General features: G+C 33.5%; 2 protein-coding genes across 5 annotated transcripts in view; both read left to right on the top strand.

The window, feature by feature from the left end:
• Nucleotides 1-6,932, top strand: part of LOC113511992 (cytokine-like nuclear factor N-PAC) — a 79,875-nt gene extending 72,943 nt beyond the window's left edge. For 3 of the 4 annotated variants that reach the window (XM_052893963.1, XM_052893962.1, XM_052893960.1), the window contains exon 12: nt 806-6,932. In XM_052893963.1, coding sequence (XP_052749923.1) covers nt 806-1,005 — 200 coding nt within the window. In that variant the 3' untranslated portion in view covers nt 1,006-6,932. The remainder of the gene's footprint in view (nt 1-805) is intronic. The other variant, XM_052893961.1, reaches the window with a different exon arrangement.
• A 2,047-nt stretch (nt 6,933-8,979) lies between these two features.
• Nucleotides 8,980-15,369, top strand: LOC113512144 (uncharacterized). The gene is made up of 5 exons (XM_026895948.3): nt 8,980-9,204; nt 10,423-10,492; nt 11,450-11,555; nt 12,184-12,393; nt 14,407-15,369. The coding sequence occupies exons 1-5, from the start codon at nt 9,143-9,145 to the stop codon at nt 14,616-14,618; spliced, it is 660 nt and encodes a 219-aa protein (XP_026751749.2). The 5' UTR covers nt 8,980-9,142; the 3' UTR covers nt 14,619-15,369.
• Nucleotides 15,370-18,701: the final 3,332 nt, after the last annotated feature.

Here is an 18,701-nt window from a genome sequence, read left to right as displayed (position 1 = left end):
AAGAATGTGGCAGTAAAATTACAGGATATGGGACCGTAACACCTGGTTTTCAGGAATTGCATTGTATAAGGATTATCTTGGGCGTCGCGATGCGTTCTGAAATGTCTATAGTGCCGTTCATGTCTATGGGAATTGGTTACTACCTACTTTCTATCAAGTGGGTTAGTTTTTTCTCTTTTTTCTTTTTTTCTTTGCTAATTCAATTTGTATAGAAAAAATATACTAAACTATTCTAAGACATTTCAATAGACATAGCAGTATACATAACTATCTCCACAAAGTTACGGTCATTACTGTGTTCACAAAATAAATTCACTCCCAATAATAATAATAATAACTCTTTATTGCGCACAATAGAGATGTATACAAGGAGTATTTATACAGAATGTGCATATACAAAAGGCGGCCTTATCGCTAAAGGCAATCTCTTACAGGCAACCTGGCGTAAATAGTAGATAAGTACAGAGATAAAGATAGTTAAAGCAAGTCAGACACAGTAAATACAAAAAAGTAACGTAATAAAGATATTTTCCTTTTATTTTTTACACACCCCTCATAAATAAAAATTTTGTCTGTTTTAAAATTGTCACAATATTGTACACCGCTCTACCCGCTGACATTGATGCTCCTTTCTACTTTGGGTTTTGCTGGAAGAGAACTCTTTTAGAGTTAAGCTCGCCTTTGTACATTTGATTACCTCTGTCATATTTTTATAACTGGTGTGTACAATAAAGAATTAAATAAATAAATAAATATAAAATCATTTGCAAAACCTATTAATCTCAATAATACTTTAATTTTGCAGCGATGATAGAGTCGTCATACTCTACGCACCAGCCGCTGACCCACATGCAGAAGGATCTGAAGCTGGCACTCGGGCTGGGCGACGCGCTAGAACAATCCCTCCCACTCACGGCCACCACCAACGAGATCTTCAAGCACGCCAAGCGGCTCGGCTACGCGAACCACGACGTGGCCGCCGTGTACATCCGCGCTCGCTTCTGATCGCATCCCACTTATCACCCAATAGAATCTGGACCGTTGTACGTGTTCTTGTATAGTTACATTGACATACGGTGAACAATTAGACGCTGTCACGCTAGAAGTGTCCGAGCGGTACTGCTCAAGTACAGGCTTAAGAATAGAGGGTAGAAACAATATTCAATTTCCTTCTAAGAACAAGGAATTACATAGAAGGAGTGATAAAATTGCAATTCATAGCAGCCTAGTGTACAGAAAATGTTATACGGCCGTATAATACTACCAAATTCAGATACAACCTGCTTGCGTACTTTTTACATAAACTGTGTCGAATATATAATCTAGTAATGTAAAATTTGTCATTGACAAATAATTGACATATCAAACATTTTCTATACACTAGCCTGCTATGAATTGAGAAAAATAGCAACTGAGGGTGTATCTTTCGTCCTCTTTTTACTAATTATATTTGCATAAGAACAAAGGTTAAAACTTTTCTATGTAATACCTTGTTTTTAGGTTTCCTTTGTAAATGCAGCAATACCGTCAAAATGTACTCCTTCAGGCAATGGTTAGGAGGTTTGCAACTTTATTCGACAAATATTTTTAATTACCTATCCACAACTCCCACAGACTAGAATTTGAAATGCCCTCCTAAATTATACCAGAATGGCGCAGACCGTCCATAGATTCAAAACTCAAAACGATTTTACAATACAATTGACACTTGAATTACTTATATGTATAATAGTTGCTCTAAGTATATATATATTTATTTATATGTGTATCTATATGTATATATGTTATTTGAAGTATTATTTGTGCACCATATATGTTGTGTTTTATAATACAAATCCTATAAATACATTCTCCTTTCGGGTTCTCGAGGTTGACTGGAAGAAATCCCTTTAAAGGATAAGTCCGCCGTGTGTACATTTTGGTATAACCTAATATCTATATTATAGGTGAATGCACAAAAGCATATAAATAAATATATATTTTTATGGTAAGACGCGATTCACGCGAAATACGCGCGAGAGTGAGCTAGACGCCATGTTTTTACTATGTATGTATGTACATATATATATATATATATATATATATATATATATATATATATATATATATATATATATATATATATATATATATATATATATATATATATATATATATATATATATATATATATATATATATCATTTTTGTGACTTTTCATTTACCACTTTTTACTGCATGATGCGAAAAAATTACAATTAAAAAAATATTATAATTAACACTTTGTGGTTTGTATACCAAGAACTGCGGAAACAAATTTCGGAGATATAAAGCAATGAATTTAAAATACCGGTCGCAAAGATCGGTTCGCGGTTCGTGTGTTAACTGTTAAACAAGGGGGCCATTAGCGAGTTAATTAAATTATTATTGAACCCATGGCATTTTATTTGTTCTACCTGAATATTTATTCTTGTTCTTAGTGGGCAGATTTATAATGGTAAACAGGAGTTTTATGATAAAAAAAAAAAAAAAAAAAAACACTTGTATAAGCCTACTTTAATAAATTTAAATAAATCAATGTTGACTGGAAAAAATCCCTTCAAGGGATAAGTCCGCATCTTAGATTATATAGATAAAGTATCTCAAAAGCTTCGAGAACAGTGGGGTAAATTTTTCATACAATTTTGCGTGATAAATAATTATGAGTGATTTCTTTTTAACTTCTAATTTATTTTGTCTTATAATGTTCGCATCTTTAATGCGTAAAAACTGATTTTATTTATTATATAATTAAATATAGATACGTCAAGATACATTGTGTGCGTAAGTATATAGAACACTGATAAAAAAACGAGTCAGCTAATTTGACAATGCTTACTTTTTTTTTTAATTTTACGACTAATTAATAGACAAAACATAGTCCAATGTGTGGATGCTGAATTAACGGACTATGTATGTATGTAGGAAAATAACATACCACTGCTCGGACACTTCGCGCACGTTTTCCATAGTGGTTGTATATCTAGTTTATACTACATCAATGGGTATTTTATAGCGAATTTGTGTAATATCCATCGCTTATACGAGGGGGATTCTAGGGGGCATCAGTGTCTAGAGTAATGCTCACATTCAGAGTTTGTATTTCTGTATAATGTTTCTTGATTTATATAAATTTATATAGATTTATTTCCATTGTAAACTGTCTAAATACTGTATTGTAAATGGTTATCATGTCTGTTATTTCACGATTAATTTGATATTTTTTATAATAAATTGAAGTTACAATAAAATAAATTGACCATTAACCCTTTGAGTGCCGACGTGCGCCATCGCATTCGTGCGCATTGCAACTAAAAGTGCCACGAGCGTCATAGCGCTCGTGAAATCAGTCGCTATTTAGCCTGCTGTAAAAAAAAATATTAAAGTTTGATAATTTTTGGTGGAGATACAGTTTTTTTAGAGACAAGGGTAAATGACATCAACACGACAAAGATTTCTTTGGCATTTTTAAGTAGATATGAGTAAAAATTAATGGCACTAAATGGGTTAATAAATTGATATGATTATATAATAAATTCACCATTATACAGCAAAAAATGTACAAGGTTATCTATCTATTTTTACAGAATTAAAAACTTACCGTCTGCAGTCCAAAATAAGTGGAAACTTTAGAGAGTGAATACTGGATTTGAACAATTTTAGTATCTACCAATAACCTAAATAAAGGAAATAACCTTATTTCCCTTTGTATTGCTAAGTTTAATGTATTACTACTGTAAATGTTGAAAAAAGTAAATTTCTTTTTTTTTATATATATATATATATATAATATTATAGTTGATTGCATTTATGAAGATAGTTTCATTTTGTCAAATTAGTATATTAGAAATTGGTGTCAGATTCAATATATTCTTGACTTGTCTGATAATAAACTTTATGTATAAACAACATATTACAAATATATATGTATAAATGTCCAAAAGATGTAGTAATGGTAAGTAATTTAATTTTATATTAATATGTATTTTGTATTGTGGCTTTTTATTACTAAACATCACTGTATGTCAAAAAAAAAAGGGTAAAGTAATAGAAAATATAAGAAATAAGTGTACCAATATCAACATTCGTGACAAAGGAGTCACAAGTGTTTTATTTTTGTATTATTTATAGAATATCGTACAATTTCATGATGTCTATACGTTTATTTTAAAGTTACTGTTTCTCTGAAGAATTAAAATTTTTGGTCGAACACGACTACAGCATTTGGTTTTTCTAAAATAGTGATAGAGGATTCTTCAGGGTCGGCAAAGCGCATTGTAATACCTCTGTTATTGCAGGCGTTGATAGGCTACGGTAACCGCTTACTATCAGGTGGGCCGTATACTTGTTTGCCACCTCACTGGTATAAAAAAAAATATGAATTAAATGATTTTGTTTTATATAGAACAGGTGTTGTTTTGAAATCAAGGGATTGCTATTGGGATGTGCTTGTATTGTATTCTAGCTTAGTTCAAACAACAAATAGTATTGATTGCCTCCTATGAAAAGTCGATTCGATTACTAAGAATTCTCCACAAAAATCGTTGGTATATATTTTTTTAGTAAATGCTTAAATCAGATATCAGATAAGATCATATGTATAAATGGAAAATTTTATAATAAAATTCAATGACATGTTTTATTCCATAGTGTAATTTTGGTAGACTATTGAAGAAACTGATTTACATACGGCGTGTAACACTTTAGTTTCCTTTGACCTATAACTGAAGACTCGACTAATTATAAGTCACAACAAAAAATAACTTAATTACGTATTATAACATATGTTTGAAACCTGAATAAAACTATGTTTTAGACTTTTCTATAGATATCATTATTTAGTTTTAAGTAAAAAAAAAAAAAAAAAAAAAGAAAAAAATAAAGATCTAGATAATTACGAATAAATATTTGAAAAAACCACTTGATTCTTATTTATTGACGATCATGTTATATCATTATTGAATTTATGTTTTAAATTTAAAATGATCTAGCGTTTAAATTGATGTATCGGTTTATAATTAGGGTACATTTTCCAAATTTTGTTAATCCACTTATGTGACATATTTTTATCTAATTGCTTGTAAATTACTATTTTATCCATGTGAAATATATTAACCCTTCTTTGTATAATGGTGGAAATTTCCATCGTAACATTGAATGCCCTTAAATTATACATATAAAAGAACAAGTTCACTTAAAGTTGATCGTGTCTGGTTAACTTTTTAATGTGCATTGCAGAAATAAAAACATAGCTCTCAAATTTATTTTTTTAACCATTTTTCCTTTAAATTTTGAAAATGAATTATATCACCTTGATTTATTTCACCAATACAAAAATCATGCAGCGAAGGGTCAAGGTCGTCACTCCATCCAGTTTGGGGGGTCCTCCTACACTGCGTTTCTCTGATTATTTCAGCATAACACAATAAGTAATTAAAGCATTAATAAGTGACGTATTAATTATAAAAAACTGTCATTCTGAAAGTATACAGATGTGAAGGGACTGGTTTTTTATGTCCAGTCTATTTGTTCCCAATAGTGTTTTATTTCATGTTTTGTTAATAACTACACAGCAAGCATGCACGATATATTAGTTAACCGGAGTTCGGTGCCTCATCCGTACCATTAAAACCTCTTTATAATTTATTTCTTGTAATTTTTGTTTTCACTAAGTTTTTATTCTACTGTGATTTTTTGGTGAATGTGATTTTTTTTTTTTTATATTATAACCAACTAACCATGATTTCAATGACGTGACATAGGTGGATAAAAGTGTAACATTACATATTTGTAATAAAACTGCTGTTAATTGTGTAACAACGTGCAGACTAATGTAACTGGAAAATTAATTTGTTAAGTAAGTAAATATTTCAGTATGTAATTTATTATACTCTAACTAGCACATTTTTGTCCTAAGCTCAGTTTACATTAGGAATTGTAACACTCGCATCGATCTCTTACATCAACTACATAATATTCTTGATGAACAACACTTTTTTTTACAATACAGGGGGCAAACGAGCATGCGGCTCACCTGATGGTAAATGACTACCGCTGCCCATGATCACTCACAACACTAAAGTGTGCTGCCGGTCTTTTAAAAAGGAATATGCTTATTTCTTGAAGGTTATGATGTCGTATTGGTAAAATTGTACTTCTCCATTTTTTTTTTTTTATATAATTAACATCGTTAGATAAAATTTCGGAGAAATAAAATAGTCGTTAAAGCCATCATCTGACTATACTATTGAAAAAACTGAAACAATTTCGATATAACTTACGTTTTAATTTCAAATGATGGAACGCAATATTGTCAAATAAAGCAATTGACAATACGAAGTTATATTTGCCGTTCTGTTTTTGACATTTAGTAAAATTGATTGCAGAATAGTGTCGTAATGGAATCGTGTAAACGGTAGCTGTCGAGTGATTAGTTCACATTCAAGTGTTACTAAAGCATTTCAAGTGCGCATTCTAGTTATCTGGGTCTGCACGAACACTTCCTTTTAATTCGTTCGAGAAGTAGTAAAATTTTTAGTATGTATTGTTGCATTTATAAACTGTTCTGTACTAAATCTTTGAATTAAATATTGATCTTAGAATTACTACCATATTCTTAATTTGTATTAATTTTAATTTATGAATTCTTTGAGAAATACATAAAATGGTATAATAAATGATTTAGTAGTAAAACAATTTGTTTAAATTAGCTCTCAAAGAATAAATAATAATTATAAAAATGTAATTTTTATACACTAACGTAATGTAATGTAATTTTAATTTGTACACGCAAAGGTGTACGGGCTAGCGTAGTGGGTGGTATTTTGTTGCGGGCACGCAACCAATCATTTCATTTTTCATTTTGTAAATGACTGACATGATCAGATACAAATAAATTACATAATAATTTATTATTCATTGTTTTATTTATTAATTAGCCCTTTCTTGAATCAGGCATTAATTTTTTTTTTTATACCATTAAGGTGGCGAACAAGCTTACGGCCCACCTGATGGTAAGCGGTTACCGTAGTCTGTGAACGTCTACAATGCCAGAGGTATTACGCGCGCGTTGCCGACCCTGTAGAACCCTCTTCCCCCCCTTCCCCCTTTTGAAGAACCCCATGCTGTAGTAGGAAAACCTCGGCAGGAAGCTCATTCCATAACCTGAGTATTCGTGGAAGAAAACATCTCTGAACCGCGTTGTACGCGACCATTTAGGCTGTAAGGTATGAGGGTAAACTCCTTGTGGATTGTCATGGCCGAAACATACTCTGTTATATCCATAGTACTGCTCATGTCTATAGGCGACGGTTATCACTGTCCATCAGGTGGGCCGTCAACTTGTTTGCCACTTTAAGTTGCATAAAAAAATTATAGTTGTCAGTACCCTGCGGCTTTGCCCGCGTGAATTTGTAATTTATCTTATGTACTAAGCTAGGGTATAAGCTATCCGTTTACCAAAATTTAATTCTAAACCGGTCAGTAATTTTGGCGTGACATTGTTTGCTACATTCTGTAAAACTTACACATTATAGTAATAGATAGGTAAGTAAGAATTTTGCTTTTTTTCTCCTAGAATTTGACATTTTACATAGAAATCGGAACTGTACATGCCATCTTTACGGCAGGTCTTTTCCAGAGGGTAGACACATCGATTCTGTATTGTCTATAAAAAGGAACGTTCAATAAAGCATTACATATAAACGGATAATTGGTATTGACCTTGCAACCTCCACAGCAAGTTTACGACGAAGTAGTTCGGATAAAAATACAACGATTTCATGATTTACGTAGTTCGCTCACGCCACGGCACGTCTGCGGTTCCTTTGGTTTACCACGACGTGGAACATCCCTCGCGGTACATTATCTACGCACGCATTCGCCATGAAAAAAAAAAGGTCGACATTTGCTTTTTTATGTATGTTGGTATGACATGGCATATATAATCATCGCCTATAGTTATAAACATATTGTAATAGTATGTAATAATATATAATTAAGAACTGGAAAATAAATAACAAAAATAAATAAAAAAACAGAATGATATTGTACCTGAGAATAATAGAACACAAAACTGATTCATATGCGAGGATGTGGACGGTACTGTACAATAAAAATAACTATGCCGAGCGACTATGGTACTTCGACAAACCAAAACTGATTCAAACTGAGGACAAAAATTGATGGAAATTTGAAATAAACCAATAAGATCGTTACAACAAATGGGAAAAAGTGGAATGAAAAATGAGGAATAAAAGGAAACATGGTAGTAAAGAGTGGGGAAAACTTGGAAGGAAAAAAAAAATAGCTAAAAAACCTGGAAATTAATAACCGGGAATAAGCTGAACTGCTACGGGGGGGGGGGGGTTACAAGTAAAACGGGAGTATAATGGATGATAACGGAACAGTAACCCCTCCTGCACTAACGGTATACGCTGGCAGGGCACCAGCGAGGGTGATGAGATGAGATGATAGATGAGAATGAAAAAGGCAAGTCAGTTAGCCCATCGTAATAAATACACCTGAAATTCAGCACGATGGTTTCCATGGGGGATCACGTGGAGGTCGACCTGTCAGGGTATATTGCTAGCTATGGGACTCATAGTACGCATTACTAAGAATCCTTTCATTCTAAACAGGAGTATAGGAAAATGTTTAAATGATGATGGATGATGGAGACTATACCATAGCAGTTCATTGAGGTCTCTTTGCTGGGCATGGGCTTTTATAAATTACTGATATTAGTAAAGAAAAACAGGATGTATTATATGTGTAGGGATGTTATCAAAATGCTATTGAAATGCGTGTAACCAGAAACATATATAGAGCACCCCTATAAAAAGCAGACATCACGCAAACCTGCGATAACTATAAAAAAAATCTTATTATGGACGCTACAATAGGGCAAATTACCAAGCGACTCGTCAGCTGACTTCGTTTCAGTCGCTTTTGTAAATCGAAACTTGTCGCATTATGAACTTTTTTTGTCTTTAAAATTTAATAAAGATATATATAAAAAAAAATGACGTCACCATTATACGTCAAATGTGAATTGACAATTGACTTTTTCTAAATTTATTTTGCAACAAAAAAAGGATTTCTAATTAAAAGTACAGCGTGCAAAATGTCGTTTTTAACGGAATATTTCGACGAGTATCGACAGCATCCTATTAGGAAAACTAAAATGTTAGTATTATGTTAATATTGTTTTATTAAAATAAAAAAATAAAAATAAAACTTAATTGTGAGTTTATAACACGTTACCTATGTTATCTTATCTTATTTTTCGCAGCTAAGCCATTGCACGTCGACCCATCGGGATCTTTTGTGCTTCCCCCTGCCTTATACCATCATTTCATAGATCCTTTATGTTACCCTAACGATATCCCGCGGTTTGAGATATCTGTAGTCCCTTGGTTCTGGATAAGCCGTTCCCAGTAGACTCATACGCATGCTCGCTAACGAATCACAGTTGCACATCAAGTGTTCCATGGATTCCGATTTCTCCCCGCACAGTCTCACAGTTATCTGGTGGTGTACCATGAAATGAAATTTCGAATTTTCGGGCTTAATTTCGTGTTTTTGTTCGTACCGAAATCGACCCAGTAAATGGAGCTTAACATTTCGTACATCATAATTTCTATCCTAATAGTCCAGAGGAACGATATTTTAACATTTTTAAATAATTTTAAACGGCATGTATTATGTAATTTTAACATCAAATTTCTGTTTCGTTCGTCCCCGAAATTTCGGAAATCATTTCATGGTAGGCCTACTGGTTATAGAGTGTATGTAGGTAGATATATTTATTTTATAAGTTAAAGTATGTGAATTTTATTTTTTAAATGTTATTAACTGTAAGTCGCCGTGTGCTCCTGGCATAGAATAAGCCCCCCATTCTTTGGCGTTCGTAAAAGGCGACTAAGGGGGGGGGGGGCGAGAGATGGGCAGCAGCGTCCTTCTTAAAACATATCTACAAGCCTAACTGCGGTTGCCAACCCGTGTACCAAGCATGCCAAGAGAACATGCTAGAACTGTATAGGTTCATCATCTAACATGATAGTCCGGGGGGGATTGTTACTAATGCGGACTGCCAGTCCGATTGCTAGCCTTACAGGTATATACTTATACCCTGACAGGTCGACCTCCTCGTGGTCCCCCTTGGAAACCATCGTGCTGAATTCCAGGTGTATTCATCACGATGGGCTAACTGACCTGTCTTTTCATTCTCACCTATCATCTCTCACTGATGCCCCGCCAGCGTATACCGTTAGCGCAGGCAGGGTTACCATACCATTATCATCCATTAAAAAAAATGATAGTCCGATAACAATGGTTACTTCCTACTTTTTTTTTTCTAATTGACATTTAAATTTATGCTTTTTCAATGGTTGGCTTCTCTAGGTGCCGGCCAGAAAACCGATGGGCAAAGCTGGAAGGAAAATGGCTGGACCCAAAAATTGGAACGCAAGACGTGAGTTTCCTTTATATCCACAATAACATATTTTTTTTAACGTTAACTACTGGATTATGTCCAGCAGTGGACAGTTAACGGCTTCCCCATAAGGAGTATTTTGCATAGTAGTTGCCACGCTTGGCAAGCGGAATGGCAACCGCGGTTAGGCTTATAGAGATGTTTTACGAGAGATGCTGCTGCTCATCCCTCGCCCTCACATAGTCGTGTCTTACGACACCCACGAGAAAGAAAGGGGTGATCCATTCTATGCCGGGGCATACACGGCGAGACCCAAATATGTTATGTTACCTAGGTATGCAAAAAATATTTTTGACGTAAAATTTTGCTAAATACCATTGGCGCATTTAATTTCAAGGGAGGGCTTTTTTTAATGGTTGATAATGGGTAAATACGCTGGTGGAGCACCAGTGAGATATAGGTGAGGATGAAACTAACTGGTGAGTCGGCAACTGAAGTTTTTTTTTGATGGGTGAAAATGGTATGGTAACTCCCCCTGCACTAATGGGATATGCTGGCGGAGTACCAGTGAAGGGTGATAGATGAGAATGAAAACAGGCCAGTTAGCCCATCACGATGAATTCGTCAGGAATTAACCATGATAGTTTTCAGGGAGAACCGCGAGGAGGTCGACCTGGTTGGGTATATTGCTAGCAATGGGATTCTCAGTCTCTATTACTAACAATCCCTTTCCCCCCGGCAACTGCAGTTAGTTTTTGAAGATATCTAAGGGGGACGCTGTTGCTTATCACTCGATCTTTAGGTTTCCTTAGTCGTCTCTTACGATACTCACTTGAAAGGAAGGGGAAAGGTGCCTATATCTGATAAATATTATGAGCTAGTTGGTGTTTTCCATATTTTTTTGCTGTCAAGTGTTTCATAATTCATAATTTTCTAGTTTGTTAACAAATCCAATAACACCTAATGGTCAGATATTATATTATTATAATTTTATAGAAAGCTTGGACGGATGAAGAGATTGAACAGTTCATAAAGAGTACAATGAAGAGTTTACGCGGACAGTCAACATATTATAATGACTTCTGTGCACACCTGTCACAAGGTTTGTAAAACTCAACTTGGAATAGGTCTACGACAGGGCCGTTGCTAGACCCAAGATTAAAGTAAGGCAAAAGAACTTTTTTGGTAAGGCAGAAGCCATAATTAAGTAACTTCGAAACAGCGAATCTGACTAATTTTCTTGGGGCCTTTCATTTTAAGGTAGGGCTTTGGGCTTTATAAGTTAGGGCATTGTCCCTCAATGCTACCTCCCCCTAGCTGCGGCCATGGTTTGTAAATATGATACCTGCACGCTCTTGGTGCAGCTGCAAGTAAGAAGCAAACGAAGGTAGATTACCATATTGTTTCTTGTTTGCTTCTTAATGAGAGGCTGGTGCATGATTCGCACGTTATTGGCTTTGAGAAAACTTCTTACAAAATCTTATGCAATGCGAAATACACGCCTCAATTCATAATTTATTGAATCCAGATTCGTCTCAATTTCGTTTGTACAATTGCTATTATATTAAATTCATTTATTAATTGCACTCATTTTGTTTTTTTTTTCATCAAGAATTCTTAATTTGAAATAAAGAGACAAAATACAATAGCTATATTAATTTAATAGCCAATATTGTACGAGAACAGAAGAGAAGAACTAATATAAATGGTAAGTAATGCCTATTCAACAGATTTCAAGACTAGACCCTTTAAACCTCGAGAGAAGAAACGCCAACCATGCGTGTCTAAAGGCGAGAAGGTAGTTAAAGAAGATTTTGCTCCTGTAACCGAAGCCCCGAAGTTGGCCATCAAGGATACGGAGTTAATGAAGATGGCTCGGGACATTTATGAACGGGACTTGAACAAACCGACGCTGGAACCCTTGCCAACGCACATGAGAAGTGAGTTTTTTTTGTAATTGAATTGGAACGAGTGATTCGTGTCCAGTAGTGGGACGTTAATGTATTGTTATGAGGAGTTAAACTTATTTTTTAGTAAAAGAAATAGCTAAAGAGTTTTTAATATAAGGATGTACTCCAGTAAAGGGCAAGATTCACAAATTTTCATATTACCTTTTTAGATAGTAGGTATTAAATAAACCGATAAATATTGTTTCGTTCTTTACCGCCATCTACCAGCGGGTAAATTTTTATTTATTGAGATAATAATTTAAAATTGTGTTTTATAAAAAAGCCGATTTTATTTGTGGTAGTTAACCAGTTATTTTGTTTTATAAATTAAACTGTTAAACCGTTTGTGGTAAAATGTCTGTAGGCCAATCTGTAAGAATGTTTTCTTTTATGAAACTTACAATAGCAAACAAGCTGACGATCCACCTGATGGAAAGTGGTAACCGTCGCCTATAGACATAAGCAGTACCATGGACATAACAGAGTATATTGTTTCGCCCATGATACCCCCAATACGTTGCCATTCCTGAGGATTCAGGTGTTATTCCTCTGTGCCCTGTAAATTCACTGCCATATCCCACCCTTCAAACTGAAATACAGTCATGCAAACACAGCTGCTTTACGGTAGAAACACGAATGGGGCACAGGTGCCCAAGCAAACGATTTTGTACAAAGTAAATGGTAAATGTCCTTTCACATGAAGAAAAAAATTTACAAATTGGTTTATGGTATTTATGGTATTAGTTATGAGATAAAAAACATAAAAAAAATACAACTGTATCGAGAACAACTTTCTTGTTGAAGTCAATTTAAAACTATCTTATCTGTCAAGTTAGAACAAACGATTTTATATTTGCAAAATTTTATTAAAGTCGGTCACGTTATTTCGGAGATTACTGTAAACGAAAATTATTATACAGGATTTTACATATTAAGATTTCGATATATATGTATTGATTGGTTTTAAATCTAAATTCTCATTCGTGTTTCAACCGTGAAGCAGTTGTGTTTGCATGGCTGTGTTGCGGTTTGAAGGGCGGGATATGGCGTGAATTTACTGGGTACAGAGGAATAACACCTGAGTCCTCAGGAATGGCAACGCATGGGGGGTATCATGGGCGAAACAGTATACTCTGTAATGTCCATGGTACTGCTCATGTCTATAGGCGACGGTTACCACTTTACAGGTGGGCCGTCAGCTTGTTTGCCATTTTAAGTTGTATATAATATATATAATATATATATATATATATATATATATATATATATATATATATATATATATATATATAGATATATATATATATATATATATATATATATATATATATATATATATATATGTTGTGCATAACATTATTGCAAACAAATATAACCGGTACATTGCATGGCCACATAAATACACCATACACCGAATAACTCGGATCACTCGAATACCACAACCATGTTTATTTTTTATTCTTTTAAATGAAAAATTAAACTTCGCAGCTGGGTAGATAGTTAAAATGGCGTCAATTAGTTTTATTGTCGTTTACAAGTAATTGAAAGAAAGAAAAAATTTGTCGCCAGCAACAAAAATAATTGTATTTTAATATGACAATAAAATAAATAAAAAAGCATTATACTTATTAATAATAGAAAACATACTTCGCATTGTTTGTTGTTGCAACGTAGCCGTCACTAAGCATGCGCTGTAGTATATTAATTGTAAATTAATTTGTTAATGTGTCTATCTATATGACACAGTATTGTAATTTTTGTAGCTGCATGAAATTATAAACAGATTGCATGACCTTTACAAATTTTTGACAAATTTCTTCATAAGTATGTTATATATGAATTTTCCGTATTTGGATTACGTGGAATTATTGTAAGTTACAAGTATCTATAAATATTTGTATGTAAGAATAAAAATTATTCAGTTTCTCTGTCTATCCTGTAGGAAATGGCGTGAAGATAAAGTAATTGTTTAAATATTAATTAATAACATGTTTTTTCGCACAGTTCTTGGCTACGTACGACCTTGCCTCTACAAGACAGGCATTAGTGACTACCAGGAGAGCATAGCTCGCCTGGCGTACGAGTTGATCCGAGATGACCGTATACCGCGGTACCACGCGCACAATGGTTGCCGTCCGCGCTGGGGTCTACCACCGGAAGGCGAGCGGCAACCTGAGCTTGACGGGGCGCCATACGACGGGGAGAGGCTGTATTAATATTTATAGCAGAGTTTTTTGTTGCTTCATATTGTATTTTTAAGGCTAGCAACACATTGAACGATTTGTCGTGTTGGAGCACCAGCATATATAAGTTATTATTGATAGGTTTGGGTAATATCAGCACCGTTATCAGCTCCGATATCTATATATAGAGTTCCTTTAGGCATTAATGCCGGGAGAAGGATCATACATCATCCATTCCGATATCGCCCATACCGGTAGATTATCTGGGGGCCTACCATGAAGTATTTTCCGAAATTTCGGGCACGAACGAAACAGAAATTTGATGTTAATATTACATAAAACATGCCGTTCAAAATTATTAAAAATGTTAAAATATCGTTCCTTTGAACTATTAGAATAGGATTTATGATGAACGAAATGTTAAGCTCTATTTACTGGGTCGATTTTTATACGAACAAAAACACGATATTGAGCCCGAAATTTCGGAATTTCATTTCATGGTAGACCACCTGTATTTATTTCGATCGAATGCTATATTTAGATATTACATATTTATTGTATTATCTTATCAGCCTTTAACTGTCCATTGCTAAACATAACTCTCACTTGAAGAGGTTCTGCCAGTAGTTGCCACGCTTGGCAGGCGGATTGGTAACTGCAGTTAGACTTTGGAGATGTTTTAATAGGGACGCTGCCTATCCCTCGCTCTCCCTTAGTCGCCTCTTACGACACTTACGGCAAGGAAGGGCTGGGTTATTCTATACCGGACTATGCGGCAAATATATTGAATAACCAATTTTATATATATATATATATATATTTATATATATTATGTATGTATGTATATATATTATATATATATATATATATATATATATATATATATATATATATATATATATATATATATATATATATTGCTAATAATTAGGCACCCCTAATTATTGAGCATACTACTTGAAACACCTGTTGTTTGTTTAGGACCGAATTAAACTGCTCGCACTTGGTATTCTCAACTTGTCATTTTCGTCATTCGGGAGAGTACATTTTCTAATACAGTACGCCATGTTTGACAGACAGTCCGCATGGATTGTATGTTTAACACTGGAGCTGGCGATCGCAGTTAGGTTGCAAATTTACCGCCGCGGAATATCCGCGATGGAAAAGTTTGTTAATGTGGCGCTAGCCTAAATTTACAGATATAGAATGGTATTTTGTCTTTACAATTTACTTATAAATTTACAATTTTACAAATGGAATAACAAATTATTACCTATTTATATGCTTTTATCATAATAATGGAACGAAATTCAATCTAATTACTACCACGATAGCTGTTTTGAAATATATGTTGTAAATAATTTTCGGCTCGAATTACTGACGCACTATCTGCATTATCTATACATAGGGCTCATCCATATTTTAATGAGCAGTTTGCAGTTTAAAATTTACACGAATGTTTCATTTACTTTCTAGATAGATTGTTGTCGCTTAAAGTTCTTATTAAAAGAGAGTCGCATAATATAATTTCTATCTCTTCGCATTTTCCACCAAAAGATAACGATTATCATCATTATTTTAGCCATTATCTGTCTACCAACATAGATCTCCCCCATAGACTATCATAAGGAACGGTCCAAGGTCACCTGCATCCACTCCCTACAATGCATTTAATGTTATCACGCCATCTAGTGGAGAGTTGATCTACATTGCGTTGGCCTATACAGGTCGCCACTCAAAAACCTTTCTTCCCCATCGATTGTCGGTTCTTCTTGCTATGTGACCAGCCTATTGCCACTTCAGCTTGCTAACAATGGCAAAGATAATTGAATTGATAGATTCAGAGTGTTATAAATAGATAAAAAAAGGATATGAATACAATAAATAATTCTGTAATATTGCGGGTACGCCTGTCAAAGAATAAAAGAGTGTTGAATTTTTATAACGACCTATTTATATTGTCTAGAAAATTATTACATTACAATTATATTATTTACTTAATTTTAGCATATTTTGTATAAATTTACTATTATATTAATGTATGATTTACCAGATTGTAATAAGTATGAAAGTTGATTAAATATAGTAAGTCAATATGTCTTTCAATTAGAAAAATAATAAATTATATCTCAAAGGAAAGAAAATAATTAACAGCAGGTAAATAAATGTAAGTTTGGAATCAGTGCACTAAATTCCTGTATGTGTCAGAGGGAGGTGAAGTGCGCTGAGAGATATCTCGTTACAGCCGATTGATGACGCCACATAAAAATGTTTATCCACCGAGATGTAAGAATAGAACATGCCTGCATTATAAAGTGCCATTAACACTTTATTGCGAGGAAGTAAAAATAGAACATTTATTGGTAAATAATTTATATAACTGCTAGTAATACTAATGAGGAAGTACTATAGCTTTTTTATTATCGTAATACGTGGGAGACAAGAGAAAATTTTTGGTATCAATATATAATAGATAATCTTTTTTTTTATACAACTTGGAAATTGGTAACCGTCGGATATAGACATGAGCAGTACCATGGACATATTTCGCCCATGATACCCCCCCCCCCCATGCGTTGCCATTCCTGAGGACTCAGATGTTATTCGTCTGTACCCTGTAAATTCACGCTATATCCCACCCTTCAAACCGAAACACAGCCATGCAAACAACTGCTTCACGGTTGAAACACAAATGGAACAGAGGTACCCAAGCAAACGACTTTTGTACAAAGTCTCCCTCTGGTATAAATATGGCGGAGTGAATTTTGATGTAGTCGAATTCGAATCGAATCGAATAAACATTAAGTCAGCGTTATCTTATCTTATATTTGACGTCTGTTCGATGAGATTTCGATTTGATCCTAATCTGTACAATTACTCAGCCTGAACTATTAGACATTTATATGCTACATCAAAGCAGGTATTTATTGGAAGCCTATTTATATTGGCTGATATTTTTATTGTGAATATACAAAACAAAAGATTTTTTTTTTATTAAACAAAATGATGAACATAAAAACAGGCTTATCTGTCTATTAGCATTTGAGTATACATAAAAATATGAAACAATTTACGATTACAATATACGTTTTTCGAAAGTCATTTTTGTGGCGTATTACTGACCGTCATGATAAGCCTATAATATTTTTCTACTGATTTTTATTTATTTATTTATTCATTAGTACAAATATGTGTACATGGCGGACTTAATGCTAAAAGCATTCTCTCCCAGTCAATAATAGGGAAGTGTTAATACTCGAATGCGGTACTACTAATTATTGATATACATACATACTAAAATTATATATGTTATATAAACGAATAAATATATATAAATAACAAATATACTTACACATATATGACATATACTATATTATACACTAAATTGAGAATAATATAAAGCACTTACTGCTCACATAAAGATAAAAAATGAGCTTGAACGTTTTTTTTTTGAAAGATGATGTTTAGTAGATTTTTATTCTTCTAGATAAAAGAGAATTACATAATCAAGCATTTTAATTACCTTACTTTATTGTTTCTTTTAATTTTAATAAATAAAAGCTTTGAGATGGAATAGAGATATTGTTAATATAACATCTCTATGTGGTTTATACAATCGAATGCAAGCGCGTTTTTCATGATTTATAAAAATAGTTGAAGCTCACGGAAGAATTCAGCAGAAGTGGACACTCAAGGTCATTACTAAGTGTGCACAGGTGCTGTTGTAATCTTGCAAAGATTTCATTTTGTTGGATTTTTATTGCTAGAAGAAGGTATATAGATATGTCAGTTTTTTTGTGAAATATTATTTGCCGAGCTGTTACATTTATTTATTTATTTATTCTTTATATGTACAATAAAAAATTACAAATATATATTAAATAAAGATGTACAACAGACGAGGTTAACTCTGTAAGAGTTCTCTTCCAGTAAACCCTGAGTGGAGCGGAGCATTCATTACCAACAGGCAGTTATTACATTAACAGGCAATTATTACGGTAGTACATCTGTGATTTTTATAAACAATTATTAAAATAAATGATAAAGTTTCTATGGGGCCAATGTGTAAGTATAGGGGGAGAAGGGTTTGTCAGTAATTTATTTATTTATTTATTT

This window comes from Galleria mellonella, unplaced genomic scaffold, assembly GCF_026898425.1.
Source record: "Galleria mellonella isolate WM207_F2 unplaced genomic scaffold, CSIRO_AGI_GalMel_v1 utg184, whole genome shotgun sequence".
Lineage (NCBI taxonomy): Eukaryota > Metazoa > Arthropoda > Insecta > Lepidoptera > Pyralidae > Galleria > Galleria mellonella.
This window is presented reverse-complemented; position numbering and strand designations above follow the sequence as displayed.